The sequence below is a fragment of the Ranitomeya imitator genome, chromosome 2 (genome assembly GCF_032444005.1).
Source record: "Ranitomeya imitator isolate aRanImi1 chromosome 2, aRanImi1.pri, whole genome shotgun sequence".
Classification (NCBI taxonomy): Eukaryota; Metazoa; Chordata; class Amphibia; order Anura; family Dendrobatidae; genus Ranitomeya; species Ranitomeya imitator.
The window spans coordinates 182,936,381-182,954,482 of record NC_091283.1 but is presented as its reverse complement, the minus strand read 5'-3'; the positions used below and the strand labels follow the sequence as shown (position 1 = coordinate 182,954,482).

The 18,102-nt window shown below is 42.5% G+C and overlaps 1 protein-coding gene across 1 annotated transcript in view; it reads left to right on the top strand.

Annotated features, from left to right (window-relative positions):
- The first annotated feature begins 8,176 nt into the window (after positions 1-8,176).
- The window catches only part of ENG (endoglin), a 53,978-nt gene continuing 44,052 nt past the window's right edge, over positions 8,177-18,102 (top strand). The window contains exons 1-2 of the mRNA XM_069748217.1: positions 8,177-8,677; positions 17,869-18,023. Coding sequence (XP_069604318.1) covers positions 8,623-8,677; positions 17,869-18,023 — 210 coding nt within the window. The 5' untranslated portion in view covers positions 8,177-8,622. The remainder of the gene's footprint in view (positions 8,678-17,868; positions 18,024-18,102) is intronic.

The following is an 18,102-nucleotide window of genomic DNA, read 5'->3' as shown; positions in this document are numbered from 1 at the left end:
TGACTGCCATGAGAGATGTCTCAGAGCAGTGCAACTGCAGTGTGATGAGACTCCCTCCCCGCCTCAAAACCAGGAGCATCATGGAAATATAGTCTGCATTAGGAGCACCATATCAGAGGGGAAGAAGGAGTTTAGATGACAGACAACTAAAAAATAATAAATTTTGACAATATGAATATTTATTGTGAAGCAAACACAAAAGCCTAAACAAAACACAAAGAAATATTTAAAAATGTGCACGTTGCTCCTGAATCTGTTAGGTCAAGATCTAGCACTAGGATGGGATTCAACCCATATAACCTGCTTGATAACCAATAGAGCCACATAGATATAACGAATATGTAAAATACATATGAGTGGACATTAGTTCTGCTGCTGTGACCTGGAGATAACATGGCAGTATGTGGTATATGATAGGCAGTATGTAGTATATGATAGGTTATTTCCAGGTCACAGCAGCAGAGCTTCCACCTTCACATGTTCACGACAACTGTATTAACATTGTAAGGCTTTGCTTCAACCTTAGATTCCCTGCACGCAAAGGGAAAAACTGGAAAATGCTCAAAATATTCCAATATGTTTGACATTTATCTGAGAATATTGCTAGCAATACATGACTGCTTCACTGGTTGGTTAGTGATTGACTAATGTAGCATTTGTACCCAGGGTCAGACTGGCCCACCAGGGAACAGGAGGATTCTTCCCATGGGCCCAAGCACTTAGACCTGCTGGCATACAGGGCTGGCAGCTGCCTAGGGCCCCCCGCTGCTCCAGGGGCCCCCAGCCAGTGGCGTATCGCTAACAGCGGCACACCCAGCTGCTACGGGAGCCTGTCCGCGCTGCTAAAGAGAAATTAATATTCCCGCTTCCCCACGCCCCCATGGGCATGGAGAGCAGTGAATATTCATTTTAGTTTAACCCCTTTCTGACATCGGACGTACTATCCCGTCCATGTGGGGTGGGCCCCTATGACCATGGACGGGATAGTACGTCCAGCGCGATCGGCGGCGCTCACGGGGGGAGCGCCGCCGATCGCAGCCGGGTGTCAGCTGCCTATCGCAGCTGACATCCGGCACTATGTGCCAGGAGCGGTCACGGACCGCCCCCGGCACATTAACCCCCGGCACACCGCGATCAAAGATGATCGCGATGTGCCGGCGGTACAGGGAAGCCTCCCGCAGGGAGGGGGCTCCCTGCGGGCTTCCCTGAGCCCCCCGCAGCAACGCGATGTGATCGCGTTGCTGCGAGGGTCTCACCTCCCTCCCTGCTCCCTCCAGCCCCGGATCCAAGATGGCCGCGGATCCGGGTCCTGCAGGGAGGGAGGTGGCTTCACAGAGCCTGCTTAGAGCAGGCACTGTGAAGGCTGCAGCGCTGCATGTCAGATCAGTGATCTGACAGAGTGCTGTGCAAACTGTCAGATCACTGATCTGTGATGTCCCCCCTTGGGACAAAGTAAAAAAGTAAAAAAAAAAATTTCAAATGTGTAAAAAAAAAATATTCCAAAATAATGAAAAAAAATATATATATTATTCCCATAAATACAATTCTTTATCTAAATAAAAAAAAAAAAACAATAAAAGTACACATATTTAGTATCGCCGCGTCCGTAACGGCCCGACCTATAAAACTGGCCCACTAGTTAACCCCTTCAGTAAACACCGTAAGAAAAAAAAAAAAAAAACGAAGCAAAAAACAACGCTTTATTATAATACCGCCGAACAAAAAGTGGAATAACACGCGATCGAAAAGACAGATATAAATAACCATGGTACCGCTGAAAACGTCATCTTGTCCCGCAAAAAACGAGCCGCCATACAGCATCATCAGCAAAAAAATAAAAAAGTTATAGTCCTGAGAATAAAGCGATGTCAAAATAATTATTTTTTCTATAAAATAGTTTTTATCGTATAAAAGCGCCAAAACATAAAAAAATCATATAAATGAGGTGTCGCTGTAATCGTACTGACCCGAAGAATAAAACTGCTTTATCAATTTTACCAAACGCGGAACGGTATAAACGCCTCCCCCAAAAGAAATTCATGAATAGCTGGTTTTTAGTCATTCTGCCTCACAAAAATCGGAATAAAAAGCGATCAAAAAGTGTCACGTGCCCGAAAATGTTACCAATAAAAACGTCAACTCGTCCCGCAAAAAACAAGACCTCACATGACTCTGTGGACTCAAATATGGAAAAATTATAGCTCTCAAAATGTGGTAACACAAAAAATATTTTTTGCAATAAAAAGCGTCTTTCAGTGTGTGACGGCTGCCAATCATAAAAATCCGCTAAAAAACCCGCTATAAAAGTAAATCAAACCCCCCTTCATCACCCCCTTAGTTAGGGAAAAATTAAAAAAATTTATTTATTTCCATTTTCCCATTAGGGCTAGGGTTAGGACTAGGGTTAGGGCTAGGGCTAGGGTTAGGGCTAGGGCTAGGGTTAGGGCTAGGGCTAGGGTTAGGGCTAGGGTTAGGGCTAGGGTTAGGGCTAGGGTTAGGGCTAGGGTTAGGGCTAGGGCTAGGGTTAGGGCTAGGGTTAGGGCTAGGGTTAGGGCTAGGGTTAGGATTAGGGTTAGGATTAGGGTTAGGGCTAGGGCTACAGTTTGGGTTGGGGCTAAAGTTACAGTTAGGGTTTAGATTACATTTACGGTTGGGAATAGGGTTGGGATTAGGGTTAGGGGTGTGTCAGGGTTAGAGGTGTGGTTAGGGTTACTGTTGGGATTAGGGTTAGGGATGTGTTTGGATTAGGGTTTCAGTTATAATTGTCGGGTTTCCACTGTTTAGGCACATCAGGGGCTCTCCAAACGCGACATGGCGTCCGATCTCAATTCCAGCCAATTCTGCGTTGAAAAAGTAAAACAGTGCTTCTTCCCTTCCGAGCTCTCCCGTGTGCCCAAACAGGGGTTTACCCCAACATATGGGGTATCAGCGTACTCAGGACAAATAGGACAACAACTTTTGGGGTCCAATTTCTCCTGTTACCCTTGGGAAAATACAAAACTCGGGGCTAAAACATATTTTTTGTGGGAAAAAAAAGATTTTTTATTTTCACGGCTCTGCGTTATAAACTGTAGTGAAACACTAGGGGGTTCAAAGTTCTCACAACACATCTAGATTAGTTCCCTGGGGGGTCTAGTTTCCAATATGGGGTCACTTGTGGGGGGTTTCTACTGTTTAGGTACATTAGGGGTTCTGCAAACGCAATGTGACGTCTGCAGACCATTCCATCTAAGTCTGCATTCCAAATGGCGCTCCTTCCCTTCCGAGCTCTGCCATGCGCTCAAACGGTGGTTTCCCCCAACATACGGGGTATCAGCGTACTCAGGACAAATTGGACAACAACTTTTGGGGTCGAATTTCTCCTCTTACCCTCGGGAAAATTCAAAACTGGGGGCTAAAAAATAATTTTTGGGGGAAAGATTTTTTTTTTTAATTTTCACGGCTCTGCGTTACAAACTGTAGTGAAACACTTGGGGGTTCAAAGCTATCACAACACATCTAGATGAGTTCCTTAGGGGGTCTAGTTTCCAAAATGGTGTCACTTGTGGGAGGTTTCTACTGTTTAGGTACATTAGGGGCTCTGCAAATGCAATGTGACACCTGCAGACCATTCCATCTAAGTCCTCATTCCAAATGGAGCTCCTTCCCTTCCGAGCCCTCCCATGCGCCCAAACAGTGGTTCTCCCCCACATATGGGGTATCAGCGCACTCAGGACAAATTGGACAACAAATTTTGGGGTCGAATTTCTCCTGTTACCCTCGGGAAAATACAAAACTGGGGGCTAAAAAATAATTTTTGTGGGAAAAAATTTTTGTTTTATTTTTACGGCTCTGCATTATAAACTTCTGTGAAGCACTTGGTGGGTCAAAGTGCTCACCACACCTCTAGATAAGTTCCTTAGGGGGTCTACTTTCCAAAATGGTGTCATTTGTGGGGGGTTTCAATGTTTAGGCACATCAGTGGCTCTTCAAACGCAACATGGCGTCCCATCTCAATTCCTGTCAATTTTGCTTTGAAAAGTCAAACGGCGCTCCTTCCCTTCCGAGCTCTCCCATCCGCCCAAACAGTGGTTTACCCCCACATATGGGCTATCAGCGTACTCAGGACAAATTGTACAACAACTTTTGGGGTACAATTTCTTCTCTTACCCTTGGGAAAATAAAAAATTGGGGGCGAAAAGATAATTTTTGTGAAAAAATATGATTTTTTATTTTTACGGTTCTACATTATAAACTTCTGTGAAGCACTTGGTGGGTCAAAGTGCTCACCACACCTCTAGATAAGTTCCTTAGGGGGTCTACTTTCCAAAATGGTGTCACTTGTGGGGGGTTTCAATGTTTAGCCACATCAGGGGCTCTCCAAACGAAACATGGCGTCCCATCTCAATTCCAGTCAATTTTGCATTGAAAAGTCAAATGGCACTCCTTCGCTTCCGAGCTCTGCCATGCGCCCAAACAGTGGTTTACCCCCACATGTGGGGTATTGGCATACTCAGGACAAATTGTACAACAATGTTTGGGGTCCATTTTCTCCTGTTACCCTTGGTAAAATAAAACAAATTGGAGCTGAATTAAATGTTTTGTGAAAAAAAGTTAAATGTTCATTTTTATTTAAACATTCAAAAAATTCCTGTGAAGCACCAGAAGGGTTAATAAACTTGAATATGGTTTTGAGCACCTTGAGGGGTGTAGTTTTTAGAATGGTGTCACACTTGGGTATTTTCTATCATATAGACCCCTCAAAATGACTTCAAATGAGATGTGGTCCCTAAAATAAAATGGTGTTGTAGAAATGAGAAATTGCTGGTCAACTTTTAACCCTTATAACTCCCTAACAAAAAAAAATTTTGGTTCCGAAATTGTGCTTATGTAAAGTAGACATGTGGGAAATGTTACTTATTAAGTATTTTGTGTGACATATCTCTGTGATTTAATTGCATAAAAATTCAAAGTTGGAAAATTGCGAAATTTTCATAATTTTCGCCAAATTTCCGTTTTTTTCACAAATAAACGCAGGTACTCTCAAAGAATTTTTACCATTGTCATGAAGTACAATATGTCACGAGAAAACAATGTCAGAATCACCAGGATCCATTGAAGCGTTGCAGAGTTATAACCTCATAAAGGGACAGTGGTCAGAATTGTAAAAATTGGCCCGGTCATTAACGTGCAAACCACCATTGGGGGTAAAGGGGTTAATAGCGGCCGGTGTTAGCTGCAGGTTGAGGCTAACACTGCCTGCAGGGTAGACGCTAGAATGTAAGGGCTGCTTCCAAGTATGATGTCATTTCTGGGAGATAGCTAGAATGTATGGGGCTGTAGTCAGAAACTGGAAGGAGCCCATACATTGTAGCTACAACCGAGAAAGCTGCCGGCGACGAAGATGCTGTCAGGATGTGCTGCTGCTACGGGAAACGTGCGGAGAGGTGAGTGGTGCTGTGTCTGTGTGTGCGTGCGGGAGTGGTGCTGTGTGTGTGTGTGGGGGGCTGCATTATACCTTATGAGGGGGTTGCATTATACTCTGAGGTGGCTACATTATATTCAGTGGGGGGGGGGCTGCATTATACTATATGAGGAAGGCTGCATTATATCCTATGAGGGGACTACATTATATTCTATGGGGGGGCTGCGTTATACCTTATGAGGGAGTTGCATTACATTTTGTGGGAGGTTGCATCATACCATATGAGGGGGGCTGCATTATATTCTATGATGGGGCTGAATTATATTCTATGAGGGGGCTACATTATATTCTATGAGGAAGCTACTTTATATTCTATGAGGGGGCTACCCCAACCCCTGCTACATAATTAAGATGTGAAGACACAAAAGAGAATAGTAAAACCAAAAACACTCAGTTTGAAAAAATGTTGCAGTAATCCGCAAGTGCTAGTAAAAGATGTAAAAAACAGGGTATTTGGTTGATACGTTTTTTGCAAAAAATGTATACTAAGCTGCTCTACCAATCTTCACGGTATACCCTTATCAGAGCAGTCCTAACTAATGTATGCAATCCCTATCTGATGTATTTAAAAACCTGATCATCTGTATATAACCTGTGTGAACAGGGTTCAGAGAGGAAAAATCCATGTGTGCATACAGGGTAGAACAGCTTTTGTGCAGATAGCCCAAGAGGAGTGGTGGAACTCCCCAGTCTTGTAGACACAAGAGAACAATTATGGAAACAGGAACACATGGGCTACTTGCACAGTGAACAAGTCTGTATGATCATGTTCACACACCACCAAGAAACCTGAAGACACAAAAGAGAATAGTAAAACCAAAAACACTCAGTTTGAAAAAATGTTGCAGTAATCCGCAAGTGCTAGTAAAAGATGTAAAAAACAGGGTATTTGGTTGATACGTTTTTTGCAAAAAATGTATACTAAGCTGCTCTACCAATCTTCACGGTATACCCTTATCAGAGCAGTCCTAACTAATGTATGCACACATGGATTTTTCCTCTCTGAACCCTGTTCACACAGGTTATATACAGATGATCAGGTTTTTAAATACATCAGATAGGGATTGCATACATTAGTTAGGACTGCTCTGATAAGGGTATACCGTGAAGATTGGTAGAGCAGCTTAGTATACATTTTTTGCAAAAAACGTATCAACCAAATACCCTGTTTTTTACATCTTTTACTAGCACTTGCGGATTACTGCAACATTTTTTCAAACTGAGTGTTTTTGGTTTTACTATTCTCTTTTGTGTCTTCAGGTTTCTTGGTGGTGTGTGAACATGATCATACAGACTTGTTCACTGTGCAAGTAGCCCATGTGTTCCTGTTTCCATAATTGTTCTCTTGTGTCTACAAGACTGGGGAGTTCCACCACTCCTCTTGGGCTATCTGCACAAAAGCTGTTCTACCCTGTATGCACACATGGATTTTTCCTCTCTGAACCCTGTTCACACAGGTTATATACAGATGATCAGGTTTTTAAATACATCAGATAGGGATTGCATACATTAGTTAGGACTGCTCTGATAAGGGTATACCGTGAAGATTGGTAGAGCAGCTTAGTATACATTTTTTGCAAAAAACGTATCAACCAAATACCCTGTTTTTTACATCTTTTACTAGCACTTGCGGATTACTGCAACATTTTTTCAAACTGAGTGTTTTTGGTTTTACTATTCTCTTTTGTGTCTTCAGGTTTCTTGGTGGTGTGTGAACATGATCATACAGACTTGTTCACTGTGCAAGTAGCCCATGTGTTCTTGTTTCCATAATTGTTCTCTTGTGTCTACAAGACTGGGGAGTTCCACCACTCCTCTTGGGCTATCTGCACAAAAGCTGTTCTACCCTGTATGCACACATGGATTTTTCCTCTCTGAACCCTGTTCACACAGGTTATATACAGATGATCAGGTTTTTAAATACATCAGATAGGGATTGCATACATTAGTTAGGACTGCTCTGATAAGGGTATACCGTGAAGATTGGTAGAGCAGCTTAGTATACATTTTTTGCAAAAAACGTATCAACCAAATACCCTGTTTTTTACATCTTTTACTAGCACTTGCGGATTACTGCAACATTTTTTCAAACTGAGTGTTTTTGGTTTTACTATTCTCTTTTGTGTCTTCAGGTTTCTTGGTGGTGTGTGAACATGATCATACAGACTTGTTCACTGTGCAAGTAGCCCATGTGTTCCTGTTTCCATAATTAAGATGTGTACTACCTTATATTATACTCTGATATTAGCGTGTTTTACCACACAATTGGTGGTCTTGTATTTATTTCTATGTAGCTACATAGTGTGCCCCAAGTATGATTTTCTCTGGTGGGCTCAAAGTGCTCCAGTCCAACGCTGTTTGTACCCATTGGACCAGCAGGGAGGTAACCTGCTACCCACCGAGCCAAAACAACGACAAATTCCAGGCAAATATAACATTAATCAGATAATGATAACATCATTCGCATTCCAGACCGGCTATTTGTGACCAGACTATACGTGTTCATATTGTGTCTTTCATAGCATTTTTTTCTGTTACCTATCACTTGATACATCTGGACCCATTGTAAAAGTCCCATTGTCATGTCAGTCCATATGAGTAACTGAGCGACACTTCAAAAGCAGTGACACAAACATTAAGTCCATCCTCAATGGGGGTGCTAGCCTTAAGTAACGTACACCACGCCTTCTGGACGTGTGTTAGGAGGAGGGGGGTCTGTTTTTCTGGTATTCGGGCTCCTTGGAGAATTTCTTTACTTGTGTAAAAGGCATTTCCTCCTCGGTGATATCCAGCTACATAAGACCTCCCCAGTCCTAGCTTGTTTCCTGGACAGAGCTCATCAGATAGTGCTGATTGTCAGAGTAGAGCAGAGCAATCTGGACGGCTGTCCACTAATCATCTCCTACATCTCCTCTGACTTCATAAACTTCCCCTCTTTGTATCTTTATGTATCTCTTCTTTTGCTTATAAACAGTCGGTCTTCTCAAGAGGGACGAAATCTGGATTTCTGTCACCGTCTGACTGATCCCAGCTCCGTGTCAGCCCAAAGTGCTGTGATCTCACTTTGGCGCTTGATCAGAGCTTTGTCTGAGCCAACGCTCCTGGACACAGGCTAAGAAAGGACTTCCACGAAGCAGAAAAGGAGACGTCTGAGAAAGATGAAGGTTCTTCAGATGATTCTTCTTGTTCTTGGTCTCCGAATGGGACATTCAAGTAAGTCCATAGGAAGAATGATGCCTATTATTATGGATAGTGGTTACCAGAGCCATAGCTAAGCTTTCCTTCACCATGTCACTGCCTAACCCTACATCTAAATGCCTTGGCGAAAGCAAAGAGGCTGTTAGCGCCTACCCTGGCACCCAAGGTGCTCCAAAGTTATACCCCTAGAGGTGACATATTACTCAACATCTTGTGCCCGTATTCATGCCATCTCTATTCATCCTATTTCTCAAAGTCAACTCAACTTTAAGCATCATCTATCACGGTTGGGTTGATCTTCGTGGGAATATTATGGCTAAAAATTTGGGTGGACTTGAGTCGATGAAATAGAAGTGATTGATGTTCAGGTGATTTGGAACTACTTGTGCAGGTATTAATACTTCAACCATAAGATTGCAGCTAGAAAAAAAAACAACCTTTTGAGCATTGGACGCTGGCTTCTCATTTAACTGGTGGGAATGATGCACTGAAATAGTTAATTTTTGGATCTCCACTAAAGACCCTAGTACTACTTGTATCTCATAATATGGATTCAATTTGTAGTTGTCTCAGCACCCCTTGGGAACTGTAGCTCACAACATCTTGTTAGTAATACGTTTTTTAATCTTGAGTTAAACGGTCCCAGAATTTTGGAAAACATGGTTACTATCACGTAGAAGACATACCCAGGACGACCATGCTATGCACGCAAACAGATGTTTGTTAGTTTGGGAGGAATGTTTTATAGACTGTTAAAAGCAAAACAGGAACAAAATATTTAAAATGAGGAAACAAAGTTCACTGACATTTCTGAAGTTTGTGACTTCAACTTCATCTTACATTCACCAGTATTTGAAGATATCATAAAGTCAAATCTATTGCAAAGAAGGCAATGTGATTTTGTGAAAAGTCATTAGGTTGGGGGGACCATAGAGTAGTGGTCTATAACCTGTGACTGTCCAGTTTATGCAAAACTGCAGCTCCAGCCGATGGCTGTCAGGACATGCTGGAAGTGGTAGTTTAGCCACAGGTTGAAGACCACTGCCCCAAACTATTGTAGATTATGCCACTGATCCAGCGTAATCTTCTATATGAGAAAACCCATCATATTCACTCTGTAAAGTCAACTACGTATCACATTGGTGTCACGCTTGATTTTAAGGGGGTAGAATTATCCAACCACAATATCTAGTGTGATCCTGTTCTGTAAATGGTGCAGTCCTTATACACAAAAGTGGTCATGTATGGTCGTCATGTATTATTCATGGTGTAGATTTTATTGTCACATTTTGCAGTGAACACAGGATGTGACCACCACAAATAATAAACAGTTTGTCTAGAAAGGGCTCCTATTTCCTGTTGACATGAAAACATTGTATAACATTATACTGTATGGGATTTTTTTTTCCAGTTTTTCTTTAGTAACTCCTATAAATAGCTAATAGTGCCTATTCCAGACTTCCTTCCGTCCTACCAGTGTTACCAAGACCAGAACTCAGGGGCCGGTTTTCAACAAGTCAGATTATATCCTGTGTTCAGCTATCTGAAAGCTAATCCATGGTCCCATCATAACTGGTGCTATGTATGCTATACATTATCGTGGAGTAAAATGAGCCAGATGTATTAAGTTTTGTGACATCTGTCTGCCACCGTGCACGCGCATAAGAAAAGGGAGTGTTATACATTTCTGTCATACATTTCTGTTGTAAATTATAAAGATTTAGTCAGCTGTAGTTGGCACCACCCCTTCCCATTAAGCTCAGCCACTTATCAAAAAGTTGTTAGAACTGGTGTAAAAAAACCTCCCCCAGTGATTCCTAAGTTTGCACGTTCTGAAAGTACCTCCTAACTTTTCAGGTTCCCCCAGTGCTTTCTAAACTATGCAGACTCACATAGAACCATCTAACTACTCCCATTTTTAGAACTCCCATAGAAGTGACCACCTCTCCCTCCAATCATTCTCAGTACGATGCAAGTTGTGGCCCCCTTCTCAAGATAGATTCAGATCCAAACATGAAATCATTTATTTATGACTTATCCTTTGGATATGCAGTAAATGTCCAAGATCGGACAATCCCTTTAATTAAAGCTGTACCCTATTCTACAATGAGTATTGGTCTAACGCTTATTTATCCAACAGTTGTTACGTTAGATCCCCTCATGCACATGTATGTTCGCTTGGAGAGGGAAGTAAGCTTCCGCCTGATATCCCTCTTTATTTGGCAGCGGCTTATCTTCCCTGAGAACAATAGGATTGGGCATTGAAAATTAACATGTCTGATCCTTCTTTCCACAGCATCATCCATCACATGTCAGGTCGCCCCCATACATGTAAGACAGTTGGTTCCGTTGAAATGTGATATGTATAGTGGTCTTAAGCTATTCAAATTGCAATCATGCAATCTCAGTTTTACAATTACTGTCTTACCAGGCTCGGACTGGCCCACATGGGAACAGGGGAATCCCCCGGTGGGCCCCTGTTGAGCTCTAGACCCCCAACCTTACTGTATGGGCAGTACTTGTCATAATTTACTTGATTCTCTCTGTACAGAAAAAAGCAGGATCCCATCATTCATTAACCAAACTACCCAGTTCATTATTATATAGATATAGATAAATTTGTGAACAAGGGTCATGTAATATTTGTATGCAGGGGAAAAGTGGGCCCCCCCAAAGTCAATGTTACTGGTGGGCCCTTGGCACCCCAGTCCGACAGTGCTTACTAATATAAATAATTTTTACTGCAAACACTCATATAGATAAAAAAAATCATAGTTTCTTTCTTCCAAAAAGAGCGCCACTCTTGTCTACAGATTTTGCGTTGTATTGCAGCTCAGCTTCATTCAAATGACTGCAATACCAAATGGAGCCATTTTGCCTAACCAACAGGTAATCCATGCATGTGTTGCAGTTGTCGAGCAGCCTTGAGACATGCAGCGGAGGTGACTCGAACATTTTGTTCGAGCACGCTGAAAATACTCAACACCTTATCTGAGCATGCTCGCTAATTGCTAGGAGCCAATGGACAAGAGTGCAGTGAGTTTTGGAAGAAACCTCAAAGTCTTGGATGGTAAATGAGTTTGCATGACAGAAGAATCTTCTGGAGGAAAGGGGGCATCTCCAAGGTCAAACTGGCTCCATCTGAGGTGAATCTGACATCATTTCACAAGCTGCTGTCTGCTGTGGCTGTGTGACTGATGAATAACAGTGATGAGAGGATATGGAGGAGGGAGCGACATGATGGAGCCGACACCAGCTTTAATTCAGCTGTAATTAATCCAATCATGTCAATGTATGTCCTCTGAGTTCTCCAGCAGATGTGAGGAAGGAAGGTCGCCCTCAGTCACCTCACTGGAGCCAAGCCCAAGGGAAAGTCACATTTTGTGTGTTGTAGATGACTGTTCTGCACACCACAGCAGTAGCAGATGCATAAGCAGCCCTGGTTTCTGAGGGTACCCAAAACCATTTTACCATTTAAGACGACAACCCTAATACAAGCGGCACATGGCAGATGTGGGGCCCTGATACAGATTTTGCATTTTTTTGGAACCCATGACCTTAAAGTCAGGGACAAGCTATGTGCATTTGCCCACCATTAACCTTTCTCAAATTTAATTTAGGACTTCAGTTTCTTAAGATATTAATTTGCTCATTTTCATGCAGACACATATAGCAAAAACTTTTCCAGTGGGTGACGTTTTTCTTAAGCTTCATTCACACAGCCGTGTGCCTATCTGTGATTCACACAAAGGACCTGAAGTTGTCAAGTTCAGTTTGGGAAACTTATGGCCAGTCCATCATGATACTCACATCGCGACACACGAATGTGTGAATCCGCCACTAAGCTTATCCTGAGATATTTGAGGCCAAAAGAGATAAGGAAGGGCACATCTATATACTGTTATATAAGACAACACAATGTATAGATGTAATAATACAGTATAACATAGACATTAGCAGGGCTATATGTTCCTTTGTGTCCTGCGTCCTATAACAGGCTAGCGACAGGCAGAAAAGCGGAGTTTAATTCCCCGAGAAACTTGTCTCAAGCGCCGTGTCGGTCCGTCTGCCTGGCTCCATCCTGTTAACATTTACTCAGGGTTGAAGTGCTCTTCCATCCTGTTTCTGGCTCAGCTCTGAGGATTGGGAGTCTACGCTCTCAGCTCCAGAGCAGACATTCAGGGTTCAGCTCAGAGTTCCTGAGTTTCAAGTGCTTGCTAAAACTTTTACATAATTTTGGACTCCAGTCTATTGTGAAATAATGCAGAATGATCGCCTACATCCCTAGACGAATCATTGTAAGATTTACAATATTCTCACATTTAACCTCTAGCCTTTTGATGTGTGGGACCAATCACATGTGAGAGTATTTCATAAAGAGCAATTCCCTCATATGTTCCTATTGTCAGAAATTCTCCACTGTTAGCCTAGGAACAAAATGCCATCTGCTGTTTATTGAGCGGGAGACACCGGATGTCATAAAATGTCCTGACTCTGAGACAGGCGAGATGGGGCCGCCACTGGGAATCCGTTTTCCTACTGAACAACAATAGGATAGTGCTGACCCTGTCATCTGTATTGTTTTAGGCTGCAGTCAGGTAGTCAAAATCTTAAAGTGGACAACAATCCTCCAAAATGAAATTGACCCAATTGTTCCCCAACCACATGTGGCTTCCACCTGACATTTTCCAAAACCTCTTCAGGTATAAGAAAAGCTCACAAACTCCTCACATCTATTGACAAAAAACTTTTTGGGGACATACCCTAGGGGCTTGTTCACCCGCTACATGTTTGCCGCTTTTTTCCCCCATTTTTCAAGAGTAAAAACACTACACTTTACAGTACCAAAAGAGTGAAGGAGACTTCTGAAATTTCATGTGCACGCAGTTTTTTTTTCCTCACAGATTTGAACCATATAAAGCATTTTTCCAAACCATGTAGCATGTCAATTTTTTCACCGATTCAAGTTATTTATTAGTATTATTATTATAATCCAATTTTATAGCGCCATTTATTCCATGGCGCTTTACATGTGAAAAGGGGGCAAACATAGACAAGTACAATAAATATGAGCAAAAACAAGGCACTAACAGGTACAGAAGGAGGAAGGACCCTGCCCACGAGGGCTCACAGTCTACAGGGGATGGGTGAGAATACACTAGGAGAGGGTAGAGCTGGTTTGAAAAACACATGTAAAAATGCATAAAAACATGCATATCTTGCCCTGCATTTTTACTCAATGTTTGCACATACCCTAAGGGGTGAAGTTTCTCCAATTAGGCATAGAGAGACCTATAGGCCGTACAATCCTCCCTTGGGAAATTAAGCATGCAGATAGCCTCCAACTAAAAGCTCTCCATAAGAGGAAACATTACTAAAGCTACATTCACATTTGCGTTGTTGGGGGCAGCGTCGGCGACGCGACGCAACCAACAACGCATGTGCACAATGCTGCGTTTTGCGATGCATGCATTGTCATAAGAAAGCACAGAGCAGGAATTTTGGCGCAGGGAAAACGCCACAAGTAGCGTCCTCTGCGCTCTGTCTGTGCGTCTATATGACGCATGCGTCGTAAAACGCAGTACAACGCATACCGGCGCATGTCCATGCGCCCCCCATGTTAAAGATAGGGGCGCATAACGCATGCGTCGGTATGCGTCGACAATGTTGCGCCCCAAGGCGCAAATGTGAACGTAGCCTAAGCCCTCCTGAAATAAGTGTAATTATTCAGAGGAAAATTCCATTTTCTTTTTGATGTAAGTCCTGTGTTTTCTGATATTAGCCCATTGCCAAGTTGTGTTCTGATACCTCCAAATGAACCCAATTGAAATCTCCATTCTTGGAGTTGTTTTGCTGATTGGTTCTTGGCTTTAGGCTACGTGCACACATTCAAGATTTCTTGCAGAAATTTCCTGAGCAAAAGCGGACATTTTCTGCAAGAAATCCGCATGCGTTTCTTTCGCTTTTTTTGCGCGTTTTTCTCGCATTTTTTTGCAGATTTTTCCAGAGATTTCCCAATGCAATGATAAAGTGGGAAATCCGCAAAAAATCCGCAAAATTAATTAACATGCTGCATTTTTTTTCACGGAAAAAAAACGCATCAGGTACACAAAAATTGCGGAATGCATTCTAAATGATGGGATGCATAATGTATGCGTTTTTATAGCGAACAAACGCAAAAAAAAAGCGAAAAATCCGCAACGTGTGCACACAGACTTAGGCAGACTCTAAGACGCGTCATGATGGGGGAGGAGGGAATACATTTATTTTCCAGAGAACTTCCGTTGTTGCATTTTCCTCCCTATCTGATCTACCGAGCGCCTCTGTCCAGGCACCCGCCTGTGTGGCTTTATCTGATAATGACATAATGTGGTGCCAGCTGGACTGTGGGTGACGCAGGGAACAGCACTGCAGGAGACTGGCCATGACACCAAGCCTTTGGGGAAGAGCCACCAAGCTTCACCCTTCACTTTGATACTGACAATTATTCTAGGGAAGTGGTAAAAGTAAGATTTAGTAGGACGTTATTTGTACTTGGTTTACTAGAATGGGCGCACGGCGTGCTGAGTCAGTGTAGGATGTGGCCTGAAGTCTTAGTATACCAAGGAGCAGCAAGCCGGGAGGTTGTGTAAGGAGCCGGTCTGGTGCATCCAGATAAGAGTTGTTTTTTGTGCTGGCAGGAAACGGCGCACAATAGTGACTACTCTGGTCTGTGACCCGCTCCAGGGTTTGGATGGGAGCCCCAGTCATTAATTAAAGCTCCTATTAATCCAGTGTGGAGCTTCCGTGTGTCCATCCTCACCCCTGCTAGGAGGAAGTTGCCCACACATCCAGGGGGCAGGATGCTATTTTTACCATGCGTCTGACTGAAGAACACGTGGTGACACACAGGGGAACTACAGCTCCCTAATATTGCCCCACCTGCTGTTGAGTGACATAGTAAGACTTGTCTGTCAGTCAGTGACTGTTCATAGAAACAGAAGGAAAACTAGCCGTCTCACTGCCACTGTCGGCACTAGTATCCACAGACAGCTGTTTCGGGTTCTTGCCCCTAATCAATCCAGAGTAAGGTACTCGTTGGCTGACATTTGATGATGGTTTAGGTGGAACTGTTTCTTTTTGTGGAGATGATGACTAAGTCGGCAAGAAGCAATAATTACAAAAGGCTTGGCTAAATATCCTAAGTCATGTGGCTTGTTAAAGAGGTCCAGTGTAGCTATTGCCAAAACTGTGACATTAGACAGCCAGCTTCCTTCCTTTTGGATAAGAGCTAATTTGCATACCCAATTCTCAGGAAGCATTGCCTGATCTATAAGACTCCCTATGCCAGCTAGGCAGCCTCCAGAAATAGAAACAATATCATCATGTCCTCTCTACTATAATGCACTCCTACTAAAGAATATAAAGCAATGATAAATAGAGGCTCCGGAAGTAATTATACCGTAATATGGGATTTAGATATCTCAAAAGAAAGTATGATAGGTGTTATAAAGCAAAAAAAAAAAAAGCTTACCACGCCATGCAATGCAAAGTCCTGGTTAATTTAATCCTGGAGGGTGGTCTTCCAGTCGGTGATTACGGCAATGTAAGGCAGGAGGGGAGGGTGAAGTTCAGCACAGCCATCCAGATAATAAAATCCAAAATTTTAAAGAGAAAAAATAAAATTTGAAAACAAAAGCTGATGAGTTTCTGGCACGTCAGTGTCCTTAGTCATAGGATACATAGTGATAACGGTATAGCAATGCTTATATACATATGAAAAATCAACCCACAAATGTGACAGTAGTTGGGAATTAAATGAGACAACCATGACAAGATGTGTGAACTAGTACATGATAAGATATGCTAAACTGCCAGCCTAAAACAAATATAAGTTTGTTTTGGAATGCAGGGTATGATGAAATGAATTTATTTCTATGATATAGATCAAACAATGAGTTCATGCCATTTGGATACTTACTATCCAAATGGACAATCCAGATGATAGGTGTTGATGGAGTTTAGTATGAGAATCTCATTAGTTTCCAAACGGGTGTCAGATCTCTACCCTTTAGCTTTCATTTACGGTTTCCATATTTTGGAAAGTCTTATGTCTTAAGGGAGATTCTAAAATGTACAAATCCTCAAACAAAGTTCATGGTGCCCAAACCACTGGCATGAAATCTCACTAAGGTCCTTACTTATAGTAAGTAATGGTTTATCAAAATCTGCTGCAGAATTTCAGAAAAAAAAATATTTGTAAAAGTGAGCCAGACACGATGTCTGTACACAGGGAGAAGTGTCTCATTGGCTTTTCCCTACCTTGACAGCTCTTTTCCAATTAATAAATAGGGTTAGATCTGTCAATGAAATCACCCAGTGGACTCTTCTCACTATTGCCAGACTTTTCTCCTAGTGCCAATTAGTTTTCAGGAGCTTTTCAGAGTAGACAATATCTCTTTATGACTATTGAGAGGAACTATGAGGGGGAGCCCCATTAGAGAATCAATGGTGTCCCAACTCAGACACCCACCAATGCCAACTTTTGTGTCAAATTAGTAACAAATGTGATAGGATCAACAATGGCTGGGCCCCTTTTTTCATAGGAACTAAAGCAGCGCTAAAGGTACCTTCACACTCAGCGACGCTGCAGCGATACCGACAACGGTGTCGATCGCTGCAACGTCGCTGTTTGGTCGCTGGAGAGCTGTCACACAGACAGCTCTCCAGCGACCAACGATGCCGGTAACCAGGGTAAACATCGGGTTACTAAGCGCAGGGCCGCGCTTAGTAACCCGATGTTTACCCTGGTTACCATCGTAAAAGTAAAAAAACCAAACACTACATACTTACCTTCCGCTGTCTGTCCCCGGCGCTGTGCTTTCCTGCACTGACTGTGAGCACAGCGGCCGGAAAGCAGAGCGGTGACGTCACCGCTGTGCTTTCCGGCTGGCCGGCGCTCACAGCCAGTGCAGAGAAGCACAGCGGGGGACAGACAGTAGTCCAGAAAATCTAATAGATATGTAGTGAATTTACATAGCAAGATAGTAAGCAATCTTCCCTGTAATAGTCCAGTGATCCAAAATTTTGATAAGTCCTAGTAATATCTGAATTGTATCAACTGTTGTGGGATATATAGATGGGTGTTAAATTTCTAGTGTGCAAATTTTTGTCTTAGAATATGATACTCTTGTGGTGCAGTTTTTAATAGAAATTTTTTATTCCAGTTCCAATACCTTCCAGTGGCTTCCAAAATGATGATACCAGCGGTATTGTGTCAGAAGCTGTGGCCAAACATTCCCTCACTAAAAAGGGTTGTATTGGCAAGTTTTCAAGTCAAGAAGTTTACGTGCTTAATGTTCATTTTTCAAACAAAGATTCGGTGAGTATTATCACTTCTGCGTGTTCATAACTAAGGAAATCTCAATGTTACATATACCGGTAAATAATTTGTAGCTGAT